General features: G+C 37.1%; 1 protein-coding gene across 2 annotated transcripts in view; it reads left to right on the top strand.

Annotated features, from left to right (window-relative positions):
- LOC121420168 (NXPE family member 3-like) overlaps positions 1 to 17,218 on the top strand; it is a 37,400-nt gene extending 20,182 nt beyond the window's left edge. Inside the window, exons 2-6 of one of the 2 annotated variants that reach the window (XM_041614714.1) lie at positions 2,109 to 2,264; positions 4,285 to 4,745; positions 5,567 to 5,739; positions 10,587 to 10,645; positions 15,818 to 17,218. In XM_041614714.1, coding sequence (XP_041470648.1) covers positions 4,419 to 4,745; positions 5,567 to 5,739; positions 10,587 to 10,645; positions 15,818 to 16,626 — 1,368 coding nt within the window. In that variant the 5' untranslated portion in view covers positions 2,109 to 2,264; positions 4,285 to 4,418 and the 3' untranslated portion in view covers positions 16,627 to 17,218. Of the gene's footprint in view, positions 1 to 2,108; positions 2,265 to 4,274; positions 4,746 to 5,566; positions 5,740 to 10,586; positions 10,646 to 15,817 lie in introns of both variants that reach the window. The other variant, XM_041614713.1, reaches the window with a different exon arrangement.
- The last annotated feature ends 414 nt before the right edge of the window (positions 17,219 to 17,632 follow it).

The raw sequence follows: 17,632 nt of genomic DNA, 5'->3' as shown, positions 1-17,632 counted from the left end.
ATATATATTTTTTTATCGTTTTTTTTCAGATTTTGAAGGAATTTTAGCCTTTTGTTGGGGGATTTTACCTTATTTTCAGCACAGAGCCCCCACAACTCGTTTAATTGTGGTTTTGGAGAGCCTCAAACACTGTGGTACCTTCTTAAGCATGTTAAGCATGCTCCCTGCCTGAATGATTTAATACCTGCTGATTAGAAAGTTCTGCGATTCATTGTCTTGTATTTAACGGTACCATGCATGGGTGTCGATCAGTATTCTTGATTGGGGGGGGGGGGATGATTGACACAAATGTTCTTGTGAAAGGGGATCTTTCAACATTACCCCCACTAAAATCACAAGTTAGGACATTTGGGAGTGGTTGATATGCGTGGTGTTCTTGGAAATTCCTTAATTGTTGTAGTGTACTGTACTTATATATATATTTTTAAAATTCAATTTGTGTTACAAGTAAGCCTATTCTAAACTTATACGAAAGAAAAAAATGACAAAAATTGTGTGGACCACTACATATTGATCTGTTTATTGAACATGATGTATACACAGGGGCGTCGATCCATTTTTCAGATGGGGGGGGGCAAAATCATGAATCAACGTTCCAAAGGCGCTCGATCACACAAAACAAACAAACTCACCCATCCACCCACACACACACATATACCTTTATATATATATATATATATATATATATATATATATATATATATATATATATATATATAAATGACTCGACCATGAGAAAGAGACTAATATCTCACCCTCACCAACAATTTTTTTGTATGACATGAAAACAGGAAAAATGTACCTGTTTAGGTTTGTTTGTAGTAACTCATGAGGAGGATAGATACATGTATCTCACTAGAGAGCGAGCTGAAATGTCTTTATATTCTGACCTGAAAGCTTGATATTCTAAGCATTTTTGGTACCAATGATTAAGATGGGTATCTAGAAGAACAATATGCGAGCGCAAAGCGCGAGCATTTTGATATTTCGATCTGGAAAAAAGACAGTTTAATGGACGCTTTTAATAAAGAACAAGATATATATATCCAACAAAAGATTATTGCAAATCGAAGCGGGAGTTCTTTTGAGGTTTAGAACTGAAAACGGGACATTCTATACACCGATTTAATCATGAAATGTATGGGGTTTTGGTAAAGAAATGATGCGAGCGCGAAGCGCGAGCTGAAAATTTGTATATTCCAATCTGAAAAGCAGACATTTTGAGCACGATTTTAAATCAAAATCGAGTTGATATCTCAATCTCGCTTGCTGATTTTAGTGTAGCATTACAATCTTATTTTATTTTTTAGTTGCACATGCGGAATTATTGGGAGGGGGCAAAACGATATGTTTGCCCCCCAATATTTTCATTGGTGGGGCGATCGCCCTCCTGCCCCCCAGGATCGACGCCTCTGTGTATACAACTTCTCTTAAATCTAACCCGACTGGCAATATTTTTTTTCTTCTTAATGCATGATGATAAAATGCAGATTCGGACCAATTAAGACTAGCACAAATTACAAACTGTGTGGCTTCTTGTGCGCCATCGGGTTTACCGTCATTCCTTAGACGATTTATCTTGCCACCATTTTACTCCCGTTTATTTTTCCACCCTTTTGAATTAATTAATTTATTCACCACTGGTAGGATGGAACACCCTATCAACAAACGTTGTTTTTCGTTGGGGTCCTATTATGTCATGTGTTAAAAATATCATATACATAAACATTTCATTCTTTTTCATCTTGAACCTCCACCCATCTGTTTAATAGTCCTGAAAAGGAATGTTTTTATTTGATAACAATATACACAAATTGCGAGAGAAACAAACTGATTGATGGCATACTATAATCATCACTATAATCATCATGATCAAACTTTTCATTTTTTTCATCATCATTTTAATTTTTTACCCTAAATTATTGGGGGGGGGGGTGATAATACAGGCCATCCCCCCACTTGAAATATTGGGGGGATATATCCCCCCATCCCCCCGTGATCGACACCCATGGTACCATGGATTTGTCAGATCGGACAAAAAAGAAACGTTACTGGCATTTTCTCCTAAATGATATCAACTAATCACCTTTATAATTTTGTCATTGCAGAGCGTCGGTGTTACATATATGGAATTTAAAAGAACTCTACATCACTTATTAGTGGTGATACTTGTTGCAACTTTCTTGATGACCATGTTTTACCAGTCGGAGCGACAGCTACTTCGTCCAAACCATATACGTGTTCCGCCAACATTTAGGTACAAGGTAAAGTGAACATATCGATGATACCTCTAATCGTCAGTTGTCCATTGAATTCAAACGAATAATTCATGCATAATGACGTCCGGTACTCGAAGTTATTTTTCCCACCGCAGTTCCGGACCCCAAGTCTACATGATATGAATATTCATGAATTCGGAATAAGAGCAAGCATGCGCGTGGACACGTACTCTTAACGGATGCAGTGGACAAGCAAAAAAAATCCGTTTTCATCCGCCCCAGATATTGGACAAAATGGGCGATCAATTAAATCACAGTGGACGGATGCGATGGATATAGAGCGTATGAAACACGTTTGCAAAGATACACAAAGGATACATAACGTTTTCCAACGGATGACAACACTTTCTTTTACGTACATCCTCTCGCTGCGTCCGTATGTCCAGTGGCACCAAGCCTTTATAAAACGTATGAACTCAACGCCGGTACGATGTAAATCCGCAACATATACTAGCAACAAATGTTCCATGTCTGCTATCATCCGCTAAACGTCCGCTGTATCTTATCTGCATCCTCGCATCTCAGATCCACTGAAGCTGAACAACGGAAAGAGGGTGGAAAGATAAGGTACATGGAACGTCTATACATCGCTAGTAGCACGGAAATAGAAAGTAGGCCTATTATATGTATAAGCGTATGCATCTCGTAAATAAAGTATTCAAAACACCCGGTAACCCCTTCAGAGCGGTCATCCACTTTCATCCGTAAGTTTTCCGATGAACAACCGTTTAACATCCGCGCTGCATACTACCATTAACCTTATTTTTCCCGTTAAGCCCCTTTTTCACATTCACGGATGCAACACGGATCAACACGGATCTCAGTCCGTGATGATCCGGGGTGCCAAATTTGTATTTTCCTAGCATTCCCGGAGTGAGTACGGAGTTAACTGGTTATTAACACGGATATGTACGGAAAAGTACGGAGTCTACAAGGATAGGCAAGGTAGCAATAGGGATCCTGTTTGATATGCTCCCGGAGCCAACACGGAATACCCAGATGATCACGGATGTTACTGGGTCTTTACACGGACCTTACCACTTCTTGTCGCCGGCATCTTGCTAGAATGAAGTTTTGTCCCTTTTCGCAACATCTGGAGCATGCTCGTGCTTGGTTATGAATACGGACAATTGTTCATGTACGCAAACAATACAAACATTTGACCCCGGATAAAGCCGGTATCAACAAGGATCACCCGGTTCTTACAAGGAGCCTCCCGGATGCATTCGGTAGCTACACGGATGTACAAGGAGGCTACAAGGATGAACACGGATGATTATCAGTCCGTGTACTCCGGGATGAAAAATTTAACATGTTCAATTTTTCTCCCGGACATGCCGGTACATCAAGGATGGCGCCGGATGAGTAGCCGGAGTGTACACGGTAGTCCCGGACTGTACACGGATGACCCCGGATTGACAATCCGGGATGATCCGTGTTGCTTCCGTGAAGGTGTAAAAGGGGTTTTAGGTTTTCGCAAATGTTGTCCATTTTTGGAGCGGATGAAAACGGAAGGAGCCACCCGCGAAATTTTGCTTGTCCGCTGTGTCCTTTATGAATACGTTTTGTGTACGTAGGCTAGGGGGACCTGAATGCTCAAATTTAAGAGTGTGAAAATTAATTCACATTGTGGTGTGGATCTATACTGTAAATACACTGTAGGATTCTTTTTCCCCAGCTGGGTTTATTGTTTAAACCCATGTGTGTGTGTGTGTGTATAATCGATACACACACCAAAAAAATGGAGAAGCTCAAAATCTGTTTGTCTTTTTAAGCTGGGGTGGGGGGGGGGGGGGCAGGTGGGGTTCGATTCGAAGAGACATTTTCGGCCTTACAAAATTTTAGAAAAGGGCGAGTACCTCTGGTGAACATCGATTAAAGTTACGTCACGGATTGTTCTCCATTTCTTGCATAAACTGTTGTAGATGTAATTTATAATACGTGTATGATTTATGTATAATGTATATATATTTCTCTCTTTTATTTGTACTTGAGAACTATACAGTATCCAACTCGTCATCGACTGGGGTGAAAAATAAAACTACTTCGTACACGAGCAACGTGTATTCTACAGCTCGTATCATCGACCGGAGGGACTCCTACCAGGTCAACGACACCCTGAAGATCCTCATCACCGCAATGGACATCAACAACGACTCGAAGAGTTACGGAGGAGATTACTTCCGGGTTAAACTCTACACCCCAGAAACGAAGTCGTCCTGGAGCATTGACGTCACGAATGACCTGGGAAATGGTTCCTATATAGCTGATGTGACCTTGAGATGGCCTGGGAAAGTGAGGGTGATTGTGACATTGGTGCACCCGAGTGAAGCAGTTGAGATTCTACAGAGGACCCGTGTCGTGGAGCCAGGGAAAACAATCTTTACAGGACGGTACTCGCGCAATCTGAGCTCGGGTTCGGAAATCTTTGAAGATACAATGTGCATTCCCAAAATAATCAATAATGTGAGTTTTCAAGATTGATCAAGATTTCAAGGTGTATTAAAATCATGAATGTCTAAAAAAATTATGCACTGTTCAATCCAGACAGAGTTATTATGCACTCTTAAAAGATGTACATCTCACTCTATAATGAGTGGTTCCCCATCTCACTCTCAGAGGAGTGAGTTTCGGGACCAGCTCAGCTCTTTTGCAAGTTAGAGTGTATGAAATTATAAATATGTCATATACATGTATATGTACTTCAAAATCAATTGAGTTAAAGGAAAGGTGTTTTAATTTCAATGGGTGTCAAATTACATCTAACTTAAGTAGATTGGTCTAAATTAGGGACTTAGGATAATCATGATAAAAATTACATGAAATAGTGAGCCGCATATTATTGGAATACCATAAATAGTTAAACATGGCGAAATGTAGTGAAATATATAATAATTACGGAATACCTTTAACATGCAAAACAGGCTTATGCTCTTTGGAGAGTTCATATCCCATTTCATACTGGATCAGAGCTGCTCGTTTATGACGTCATAAATTAAGAATAAATTCTAAAATGTTACCCCTTACGTTAATCTTCGAGTTGAGGGATTTTCATGCAATGTTCACCAGTATATTCCTCTATTTTCTGCTTTTTATCAAAACCAACTTTTAGTTAGGGTATTTTCAATATAATTCAAAATATTATTCATGATGTATTTTTTTTTTTGGGGGGGGGGTTTGAAGACATTCACATTCAGGAGTAATAATCTTGTACCCATGAAAATACCCATATCGTATAACGGTACTTTTATGTTTCGCGTTCCTTCTCCTAAATTTGTACAAGACAGAGACCGTTGTGCAACTTCACAGATGGGCGAACAGGCTATCCGTGGTTCTGCGTAGCACCCTCGAAGCAAAATCTGTCATGCGATGACTGGAAGCGATACGCAACAGATAACAAACTATCCCAAAAATTCACCATGAATGCAGTAAGCAAAGAAGAGGAAAAAATCTTCAAAGTGTAAGTTTGATATTTTGTCAATATTTTGTTTTAAAAAGTGTATGTGATACTTTATAATGCTCCTATTTCCAAAAATCGTGTATTATTATTATTATTGTTGTTGTTTTTAAATATTTGATATGGAACGGTCGTGTGGTCCAGTGGTTACAGCATTGGACTAATAATCGCAAGGTTGTGAGTTCGAATCCCAACTCTACCATTGTCTTAACTTTGATAAAAAGGCCCGAGAGCGATATTTGTTGTCTATAACGTCAGTCACTATGACTGATTAACCTAGACGTAAAATGTTTCATAGGTAATTGATCATTTACCAGCTTGGCGTTTACCAGCAAAATGCTGTCCTGCCGAGTTTCTACGGGAGTTACCACAAACAGAAACGGTTGTGCACTTCCGCAAAACCAGTTGACAAAACAAGTCGATCTAAAGATCTCTTCAAAGACCGGTCCGAGTGTTCTCAATTCACGTGAACCTAGTTTCCATTACACTAGTTTTCAATAAACAAGTTTTAGGACGGTAATTAGAACGGTGTCATATTCTTACCGCGCACATATCACGTTTATGAGCTCAAACCCCTCCTCTCGCGCAAACGCACTCTCGCCATCGCTGGCGGATCCAGGGGCGGGGACACAGCCGGTCCGTCACCCACCCTTTTGAGAGGTCCATTAAAACATTTGTAATGTTATAATGCCGTTAAAACAGAAGTGTGCCCCTCGCCCTTGAAAGAGTACCCTTTCCCCCTTTTGTTTTTGCTTGTCAAATTTTTCCTCGGAAAAATGTGCCCCCCCCCGTCTTTTAAAAATCCTGGATCCGCCCCTGCTCCCCATTTCTTTACCACTTTTTTCAGATTTTCAACAATTATTAAATCCCATCTATCGAAGCCACTCACCCTGTTTCCCTTCATTTTCTTACATACACACACGGACACCCACCCACACCCACCCCACACCCTTACCATCCCATACACGTACACCCATACACGAACGCAAATACATTTCGATCACATAGGCATACATGGACGCTCCCACCTTTACATAACAGCTTTACTAATACACACACACCCTCACACGCGTTTCACCCCCGCCCACCCACAAACACACACACACACACACACACATGAACAACAGTCAAACACACGCCCTAAATCAGTAATTATTCTTTCGGTTTTTATCATAATCGAAGTGGTATTATAGAATTACATCTCTCTTTTTAATATACTATTCTTCATTCTTTTCTCACCTTAGTTTTATAAATTTTACTCTGTATGCTTCTATTTGTTTCTTCTAATTTATTTGATATCGTTATTTTTAATTCATTACATTTTGAAAATAGCTGAAAAGCATATCAATAAATCTTAAATCGGAATTTAGATACGATTTAAGATTCTAGTGCATGATCATGGATATTACCGGGAGAAGAATATCATTTTGTTAATCGGTTAAAGTATAATTTCTAGGAGGGGCTCAGAGTTCATACACTGTTAGATATTCTACCCTTAAAATAAAAGAAGTTCCTGCAGCAGAGTTTCGAGAACACGTAATAGGTGATAGATTATAGTATAATCTTACCAGACGGTGCCAGGTAAAAATGGCAGAGGTAAAAATGGCAGAGGTAATAATGGCAGAGGTAATAATGGCAGAGGTAATAATGGCAAAGGTAAAAATGGCAGAGGTAAAAATGGCAGAGGTAAAAATGGCAGAGGTAAAAATGGCAGAGGTAAAAATGGCAGAGGTAAAATTGGCAGAGGTAAAAATGGCAGAGGTAAAAATGGCAGAGGTAAAAATGGCAGAGGTAAAAATGATAAAGATAGGCTACATTATGATTATCATCCATGACCGGATTCTTGTCGACGAAATGGACTATAAAAACTGATTAAATATTATGTTGTTTTTCATCATTTAAGATCTAAACTCAATCATTTTCTTGCCAAAATGATTTCAATTAGTGACTGCATGATGAAAGGATCTTAAGCTCGTAAGCAGAACAACGCTTTACATACAAACCCAACGATTTTTAAAATGTAAACACCAATGTGTGCAGCCACTAACCCTCTGAAACGAACAAGTTCGGGTCTACGTCGAACTACTTTCATAATTTAAACTGGATTAAAAAAATAACTGAACATTCTGTAATAAAAGTATTTTTTTAATTTCCATATCATGATGGATCATGATGAATAGATCCGCCAGTGATGTCACTGGCGGATCCATGGGGCACTGCTGGCCCGTGCCCCCCCCCTTGAGAGGTAATTATTAAAATCTTAGCAAATATGCTAACTCAAGTGTGCCCCCTTTTTAAAGCAAGACCCTTTTCTGCCTGCTATTTATTTTGTTTACGAGTTAGTAGGCGGAAAACTTTTTTGCATGTCATTTTTCAGGAAACTGTGCCCCCCCCTTGGAAAATCCTGGATCTGCCCCTGATTAATGTGATACGTTGAATGTAAATGATACAATTATTGTTCAGTCTTTATAGAGCAATACCTCAATGCAGCTAGTCCAAGTGGATGCCAGGTTCCTAAAGGGTTTAACGTCATATATGGGAAGCTGCCCCATGACATTTTATGCACTAAAAAATGGTTCATAATTGCTTTAAAAATATTTCAGGAGCGTCAGTGAAATGATTTGTCGCTTGATATAAACTGAAGATAAACAATTTTTTTGGATTTTTCTAGAAAATTACATTTCATTAATATTTTCTATACACCAAATATGGGAAAGCTGCTCGCAAATGACGTCACCATTGAAATATAAAAGTAATTACGGATGCGAGCTTTTTAAATCTTTGATTGATTTCCTAAAACCCTCACCATTATCATTTTATTTTTTTCTGCTATTCTACAATGACTTTTAACCGAGGTTGAACTTCCCCTGTAATGAATTAAGTTCAATTGCGATCAAGAGTGTGCTTCAAATTTGAATACTAATACAGCGATTTGACATGAGAAGGCCATCCATGAGAGTCCAGAAAAAATAGGATATTCTAGCCAAAAGATTATCAATTTGGTGCAGACGATCTATCTATGATTTTAAGAATGTCACCCTTTCCATTATTTTTATTTTCTTAAAATCTTTCTTAGTTAATCTATGTAGGGCTTACATGCGGGGGCTTTTTGATTTTTTTTGATGGGGGTTGAAGACTCTTTTTACCTATACCATTATGACCTCTGCCATTTTTACCTCTGCCATTATTACCTCTGCCATTTTTACCTTTGCCATTTTTACCTCTGCCATTTTTACCTCTGCCATTATTACCTCTGCCATTTTTACCTCTGCCATTATTACCTCTGCCATTTTTACCTCTGCCATTTTTACCTTTGCCATTTTTACCTCTGCCATTTTTACCTCTGCCATTTTTACCTCTGCCATTTTTACACCGAGCCTTACCAGACTGCGTAATCTTACAGGAAATTGGTGTTTGGTGTATAGAATCTTACAAATTTCCTAAAATAAATCAGCATTTTCCCCTTTTTAAACAGACCTGTTTTGTGAAATTGCAGAAAAATTCCTGTTTTATGAATTTACAGAATGATTCTGTTATTGCTTTCTGCAAAATCTTCTGTTTCTTTCTGTAAAATCAGGGTCTTTTAACAGTGTAGGACGATTTTGGTCACAATTTTCCCCGTTCAAAATGCTACTACTACTACTACTACTACTACTACTACTACTACTACTACTACTACTACTACTACTACTACTACTACTACTACTACTACTACTACTACTACTACTACTACTACTACTACTAGTACTACTACTACTACTACAACTATGACTTCTTTTTGTACTACTACTACTACTACACTGTTAGAAAAAATAAAAGAAGTTCCTGCAGCATGAGTCTCGAGAACACCTGTAATCATACCGAATTGCGTAATAATCATTCTGTAAATTCATAAAACAAGAATTTTTCTGCAATTTAACAGAACAGGTCTGTTTAAAAAGGGGAAAAGGGTGTTTTATTCAAGGAAATTTGTAAGATTCCATACATCAAATACCAATTTCCTGTAAGATTACGCAATTCGGTAAGATTACAGGTGTTCTCGAGACTGCTGCAGGAACTTCTTTTATTTTTTCTAACAGTGTACTACTACTACCACTACTACTACTTCTACTACTACTACTACTACTACTACTACTACTACTACTACTACTACTATTTCTACTACCACTACTACTACTACTACTACTACTACTACTACTACTACTACTACTACTACTACTACTACTACTTCTACTACTATTTGTACTACTACTACTACTACTACTAGCAGTATACTACTACTACTACTACTACTAGTAGTATACTACTACTACTGCTACTTCTACTACTACTACTACTAATCTACTACTACTACGACTACTAATACTATTAACACTACTACTTCTATTACTACTACTACTATTTATACTACTACTTCTACTACTACTACTTCTACTACTACTACTACTACTACTACTACTACTACTACTACTACTACTACTTCTACTACTATTTGTACTACTACTACTACTACTACTAGCAGTATACTACTACTACTACTAGTAGTAGTAGTATACTACTACTACTGCTTCTTCTACTACTACTACTACTACTAATCTACTACTACTACGACTACTAATACTATTAACACTACTACTACTATTAACACTACTACTACTACTATCTATACTACTTCTAATTATCATCATTATAATAATAATAATGATTAAACATCGTATTATGAATAATTTCGAGAAACTTTCTTAACACTCACACACACACCCGCATGCACACACACACTCTCACACATTTTGGCACACAAATCTATGCTCAATCTTTAATTTCTTAAAGTGTCCTTTTTTCATCTTCAGATATAAGCTGCCAATAACAAATCCCCCACCTCCACTGGATGTCAAAGGCGATATTAATAGTAAGTATATACACCAACTTGAAATTAAAAGTCACATCGTTATCAACATAGTAGAGGCTTGGTCCAACTGCACTAATGGATACAGAAAGGATGGTAAAACGGAAAATAATCTTACCATCCGTTGGAAAACGTTATGTATCCGTTGTGCACTCTTTGTATACCCGTGGTCCATTCTTTGTATACCCATGGAGCATCCGTCCACTGTGATTTCATTGTTCGCCCATTGAGTCCGGGAGCAAGGACCTGTGAAAAATGAGTTCGTACAACCCACACAACAGAAAAGTATTGACAACATAGGTTTTTAATATGGCCCCTTTAGTTAACGTAGGTAGTTGTCTTAAATTGTGGTATCATCTTTTTTTTACCAATGAATTTAAAGAGCAATGTAAAATAACAAAAAAATGAAAAAGTCAATAACCTTTAAGGGGAAGGTGAGATGTAAGTCGCCATATCTCCTTTTGCATGTGTCATGAATACGTCATTCATGTACCAAAATGTTGCTAAGTGACAGCTCTATAACGTTACAGCAACATTCAAAAGTGAAATTTAGATATCAAACCTTTAAAATAGGAATACACTAATGGCCAGTGTCCATGACCATCTCAAGTAGATATGAACAAATTGAGACGATATATCTTTTGTGTGTGTTTAAATATGTGGCGCTCTATAAGACTACACTTGGATTGAATATGCGTTATTCATATCCAAATGAAGATTAAAAAAACATTTTCAGATATGTTCTTACTACCCTGTGGGCTGCTGTACTCACAATCCTGCAGTGCGGTTATTTTTTTTTTATCCAACGCTGCTTAAATCAATTAGAATTACTCTTAACTGGGGATAAAATCTGATCCAAACCAAATTCATTACCTCTGGCATAGGACCCCCCCCCTGTTACACCCACAAATGTGATAATCGCCCACAAATGTAATAACACTTTACCCACAAATGTAATAACGCTCACAAATGTAATAACACTTTACCCAAAAATGTAATAATTTCGCCCACAAATGTAATAATGCACTTTACCCACAAATGTAATAATTTTTGATCGCCCACAAATGTAATAATGACTTTACCCACAAATGATATAAATTTGAAGGGATTTTTGACGAATCCGTTCTAAACTAAAATCCTATAATGCGCGTTCGGAATGCATTCATATAGCACAAAAGTGCAAAGTCTTTCTTGGGGATAAGTCCAAAGTTTTTTTTTTCCAGACCCGATTGATCAAAAAATTATTATATAAGTCCAAAGTCTTTTTTCCAAACCCGCTTGTTTCAAAAACTAGTATATAAGTCTAAAGTCTTTTTTCCAGACCCAGCTAATTCAAAAATTATAATATCAGCTCAAAGTCTTTTTTCCAGACCCAGTTGCTTCAAAAATTATTATATAAGTCCAAAGTCTTTTTTCCAGACCCGGTTAATTAAAAAATTACAATATTAGTCCAAAGTCGTTTTTCCAGACCCAGTCGTTTAAAAAATTATATAAGTCCAAATTCTTTTTTCCAGACCCAGTTAATTAAAAAATTATCATATAAGTCCAAAGTCTTTTTTCAGACCTGTTTATTTCAAAAATCATAATATAGGTCCAAACTAACATACGATAGTGATATTCTAGTGGAATAAAAATGAGAATCGAGCATAGTTTTTTTTCCAGACCCAGTTATTCATAACTGGTGGAATCAGGCAAAAAGTAACCCAACCCTCTTATTAATGTTTAATAACATGGAAATATAGCGTAGTCTTTCATCCAGACCCAGATCTTTCAAATAACACATGATGAATAATAATAATAAATTAGTAATAATAAAAAAAAGAAAAGGAAACAAAGACCCACAATCCTATTTATGTTGAGTAACATGGAAATATAGCGTGGTCTTTCCTCCAGACCCAGTTATAAAAATCATAAAAAACACAACAACAACCAACAACAAAACAAAGACCCTGTAATCTTATCAACATTGAATAGCATGGAAATATGGTGTAGTCTTTCTCCAGACCCAATTATTTCAAAATAACAAAAATTATTTTTAAAAAGAACAACAGAATCTAAAACCCAACTATCCTTCAAACTAATAACCTTCAATAAATAAAAGTTTAGGGAGTTCTCTTTATTCCAAACCTTGTCATTTTCAAATATAAGATAAATGAAATCTTCATAACTAAGACTCAATCTTATTCTCGTGCCTGTTCAACATGAATAAGATGATTGTGGGAGTATATCATCCACATTTATGTCCGACCTTGATGTTGATTGGCTAAGATGCAGTGCTTCCACGGTTAGTGTCGGATAAAATGGGACTTGTCGGATTAAACGTCAGACAACTCCTTTCATGAAATGCTCCCCGGGCTCTAAGTTTTGATGATTTTTATTAATTATAAATTTCTTTGACTGGAAGAAAAGGTGAATGTTAACATACATTATATTACAGGATCTTAGGCTGGAAAAGGGTTTTAATTGTAAATGTTTGTTTTGTTGCTCTGATTTTTTTTAATAAGCTGGTCTGGTCAAATTAAGTATGTGTTATCACAAGGGTTTTATAGTTTGGAAGATGTTGGGGTCTAAATTTTAAGATTAATGTTTCGCTTAATTTGTATTTTTAAGAGAACTGGGTGAACTGGATATGACAAAGTTTAAATGACTGGGTCTGGAATAAAGACAACGCTCTAAACATGTGCTTTTCTACATGCATGGTCTTAATTTGGAGGATTGTTGGTTCTTAGATTCGTTGTTGGGGGTTGGGTTTTATTGATTATTTATTCTTGAAATAATTGTGTCTGGAGGAAAGTCGATCTTCGACAATTGGTCTTCGTGTTATTCCACAGTAATCAGATTATTGGGTCTTCGTTTTAGAATATTTGTAAAAACTATTTCATTTTTTTCAAATAATAACCAAGTCTGGAGGAAGGATGTTTGCTTTACCCATGCACTATTGCAATGTTTTGTTGGGGTCTTAGTATTATAAAAAAAAATGGGTGTGGGGTAAAGACATATTTCTTTACTGGGTGTAACTTTGGAAGATTGGTCTTAGATTTGAAGTTTTGTAAATTCATTTTTTAAATAGCCGGGTCTGGAGAAAAGAGTACGTTTTAAAACTCGCGTTATTCCACAAGAATAAGAATATGATAGGGTCTTATGTTAGAAGATTTTTTTGCGTATTTGTTTTAATGATTAGGTCTGGACTAAAGACAACGCTCTAAACCTCTTTAAAACATTTCTTAGGTTGAAGGATTGTTTGGTCTTAGATTTTGATTTTTTTATTATCACTATTAGCGTAATTTTGAAAAATAAAACTGGGTCGGACTGAAAGACTACGCTACATGTATATGTCCATGTTATCCAGCATTAATAAGATTATGGGGTCTTTATACTGTTTTGAAAATGTACATGTAATTCATAATTTTGAATAACTGGGTTTGAAGGAAAGACTATGCTATATTTTCATGCAATTCAACATTACCAAGAGTGGAGGATCTTTTTTTTTCAATCATTTCTTATTTTGAAATAATCTGGTCTGGATGAATGTCTACACTTTATTTTCATGTTATTCAACATCAAGCTTTTACAATTCTTCTTATATATAACAACTATAAAAGTGGCTTTAATACATAGCAGAAATGTTCTTTATTGCCTAAATGGGGCCTAAAAATGGCAGAATTTACAAAACTAGGCAAAATAATGAAAATGGCTTGGTGACTTTGGCAGCCCCTTGAGTGAGTAGTCTTCAATGTGCCAGTACCTTACTCCTTTGTATTAAAGTGGTTCCAAATGAATAAAAGTGGGTTTACTACATAGTATAAACGCTTTCTGCCTCAATAGGGACTTCAAAATGACAAATTTTCCAAGAAATAGAAAAACTTCGGAAAAAGGGATGGGATGACTTTGGCAGCCCCCCCCCCCCGGGGAGGCCTTTTGGCCCATAAATTCTATACAAAGAATTCACAATGTAAAGAAATTAGAAAAAATTGAGTTTGAATTTAGAAAGAAAATGGAATGTGGTTGGAATCTATTCCAGTAAACAAGAAATTCTAATTGGTTCATGCAGCTTTGGATCTCAAACTAACGGCACTACAAGATTGTGAGTAGTAGCCCATGCCTCGGTGGTCATTTCATTGGATTCTGTACGAACTCATTTTGCAATCGTTACCAAAACTAGCATTTACCTTTAATTTGTGGTCGAAACACCTTTTTTGGCTTGTCAAAATTTTCCTCTGAAAAAATTGCCCCCCCCCCTCAACTAATCCCTAACCTAAAAGAAACCCAATGCAAGCCCATTAAACCATAACCCTATATTTTGGACGAAATTAAGCCCAGAAAAATTGTCGCCGAAGCAGATGTCGTGTCACCATGATATGACTATTGGGAAATGCGAAAAAGAACGTATTCCAAAAATAGCCTGAAATAAGCATATCGGAGATAGATACATAGGCCCGTAGGAATCTGAATTTCATTTTGATTTAAATTATGGGTTAAAGCCAGTTGTGCTATAGCTCTCTAACAGTATAGGCCCACAGGTTCAGGTTATCAGCTCATTTGACACTAAAATCATTCGTAGCATTGCGGAAAATGGTTTTCTTCATCGTTAAAGCATGGGAAATGAGTAAATAAAGTTGACATATTTTTGGATTCCCAATTTTCAGCTAGACAAGAATTACGGCTATAAACCTTACTTAACCCGTTGACTACTGAATTATGTAATTCTTAATAGCTTTGCACAGGGGCCATCCGAATCTAACAGGTAATGGGTTAAGGCCTAGTTACACCGAAACCGAATTAGCTGCGAATCCATCCGAATACACGTATTCGGGTGGTTTTGGGAGAATTCTGTTCTCCCTCCGCGAATGCGAGAATATTCAGGAAGGATTCGGGAATTTTCGAATCTACCGAACGGCTGGAAGCGGACCGAATTAATCGAGAGAATTCGGTTTTGGTGTAACTCTGGCCAGAAAAACTAGGTAAATGTTGAAGATTATAAACTAAGGCTCCACCATTAAGGTGACAATTGTAAGCTGAGATCCGAGGGAGGTTGGAAGATAATTAAGTAGATATTTGATTTTTTTAAATTCAGTTTGGAAAATGAAGAGGATTGTCCGGACTATTCCATTATTATGGCATGAAGGAGAGCGACGGAGACTTTTCATCTTTCATTTTCCTTCTTAAATTCTACAGGTTGGAGGAATAGTGTGTTTGCCTATCAAGATTCCTTACCATCTTGTAAACCAGGACAACATCTACAGAACCCTACTCCTTCGGGCTTCTACGCCAAAGACATCTGGTTCTCGGATCAATGTAAATTCCGTCGGTTTACCATGCCCGACGTCCTACAATGTCTGCAGAACAGAGCAGTTCATATTTTTGGTGACTCCACTTCCAGGCAACTATACATTGAGCTTGCAAGTAGATATAAACCTGAAATTGTAGCGGAGCCGCCAAAGGATAAAAGTCAATCTATTGCTGGACCTCTGCATTCTACAAGTAACATATTTAATATTTCCATTCATTTCAAATTTCATGGTCTCCCTGCCCGTCCGTCGTTTTTCCTTCGCAAAGATACCATCAACTATATTATCAACGAATTAGATGTTCTCACTGTAGATTCAAGAACAGTCATATTGATTTGTGTTGGAACACATTATACGACTTTTCCTTTGGAGATGTATGAAGAAAGAATGAGGGATATTAAAGCAGCAGTTCAGAGGCTTCACAGGAGAAGTCCTAAGACACTGGTGATCTTTAAAAGCGCAAACACCCGTGAGCATCAAACCACATTTCATGTGTTGCAGAACAGTGAGTGGTATATCAGGACGTTGGACCAAACGATGAGGGCGCTCTTAAAGGATTCCCCCGAGTTGGCTTTCATCGACTCTTGGGATATGACCATTGCTCAGAACTTCAAAGACAATGTTCATCCGGACCACAAAGTAGTCGTCAATCTTATGAACAACTTCCTCTCTTATATTTGTCCAGTCGCGTCATAGCCAACCTAATATTTAGGAGTTTGCTATGTTGCAGTCACGCCAACCAAACCAACTCCAAATTACCTATCGATAGATTTCATTGGAAGTACCCTCAGTACTGGAAATAACAAAGTGCCACACAGTGTGTTCACAGTGTGTTTACACAGTGGACGATGTGAGAATATTTTTCACACTGATAAAATGCTCAAATTCGACATGCAGCGTGAAGACATAACAGTGTGACTGTTCACATAGTCGACTATGTGAACATGCCTATGCGATTCACATTGTTAAACCACTCAAATTTAACAGTATGAATTTGATTTCGCAGTGTGAACACACTGTGACACATATCGTGGTACACTTTATTTCCAGTAGGGTAATAGCTCTCATGGGTCTGAGGTCCGTTTTGTTGATGTGACTACTCAGGAAATAAACAGTGTCCCTATAAGTGTGTTCACGACGTGGAACATAATGTGAGTGCAATCATGCTTATAATTTGTTCACCTTTAAGGGTGCAATTTAGTAGAATTAGTACTGAATTTTATGAACATTATTGGATTTAGTTAAAATTATTGTTTAAACTATGATAATGACATTGGAGCTAACCTCGATTAGCATCTTGCTATTATGTTAGCTCCAATTACCAAATGTTTTGTTTATATGTGATGTGCTATTCCTTGTAATTGTACCTGACGGTGATATTTGGTAATAAAATTCAATTCATATTCAATTCAATAAGCGATAGGCCTACTATAAGCACACTATGGAGTTCAGAGATAATGTCAAGTATTACGCACATTAAAAGGCGAAAACTTGCACCTTTTAGTAATTAAATTTCCATCACTCAGTCAAACAACATCAAGTAGGGCCTTTTAAACCATACGAATTTGTTTCTTTATTAGATATAGAAAGACGTTAAGTATATATATTCGTTCCAATTTTAAAGTTTTTGGGTCATTGATGATGCAATGATAGCATACACCAAAGAGCTGGTACCTTTGGGCATCGGTGTGAAGTACCTCGC

This window comes from Lytechinus variegatus, chromosome 8, assembly GCF_018143015.1.
Source record: "Lytechinus variegatus isolate NC3 chromosome 8, Lvar_3.0, whole genome shotgun sequence".
Classification (NCBI taxonomy): Eukaryota; Metazoa; Echinodermata; class Echinoidea; order Temnopleuroida; family Toxopneustidae; genus Lytechinus; species Lytechinus variegatus.
Note: the sequence above shows the minus strand (reverse complement) of the source record. Positions and strands in the feature narration are given on the sequence as shown.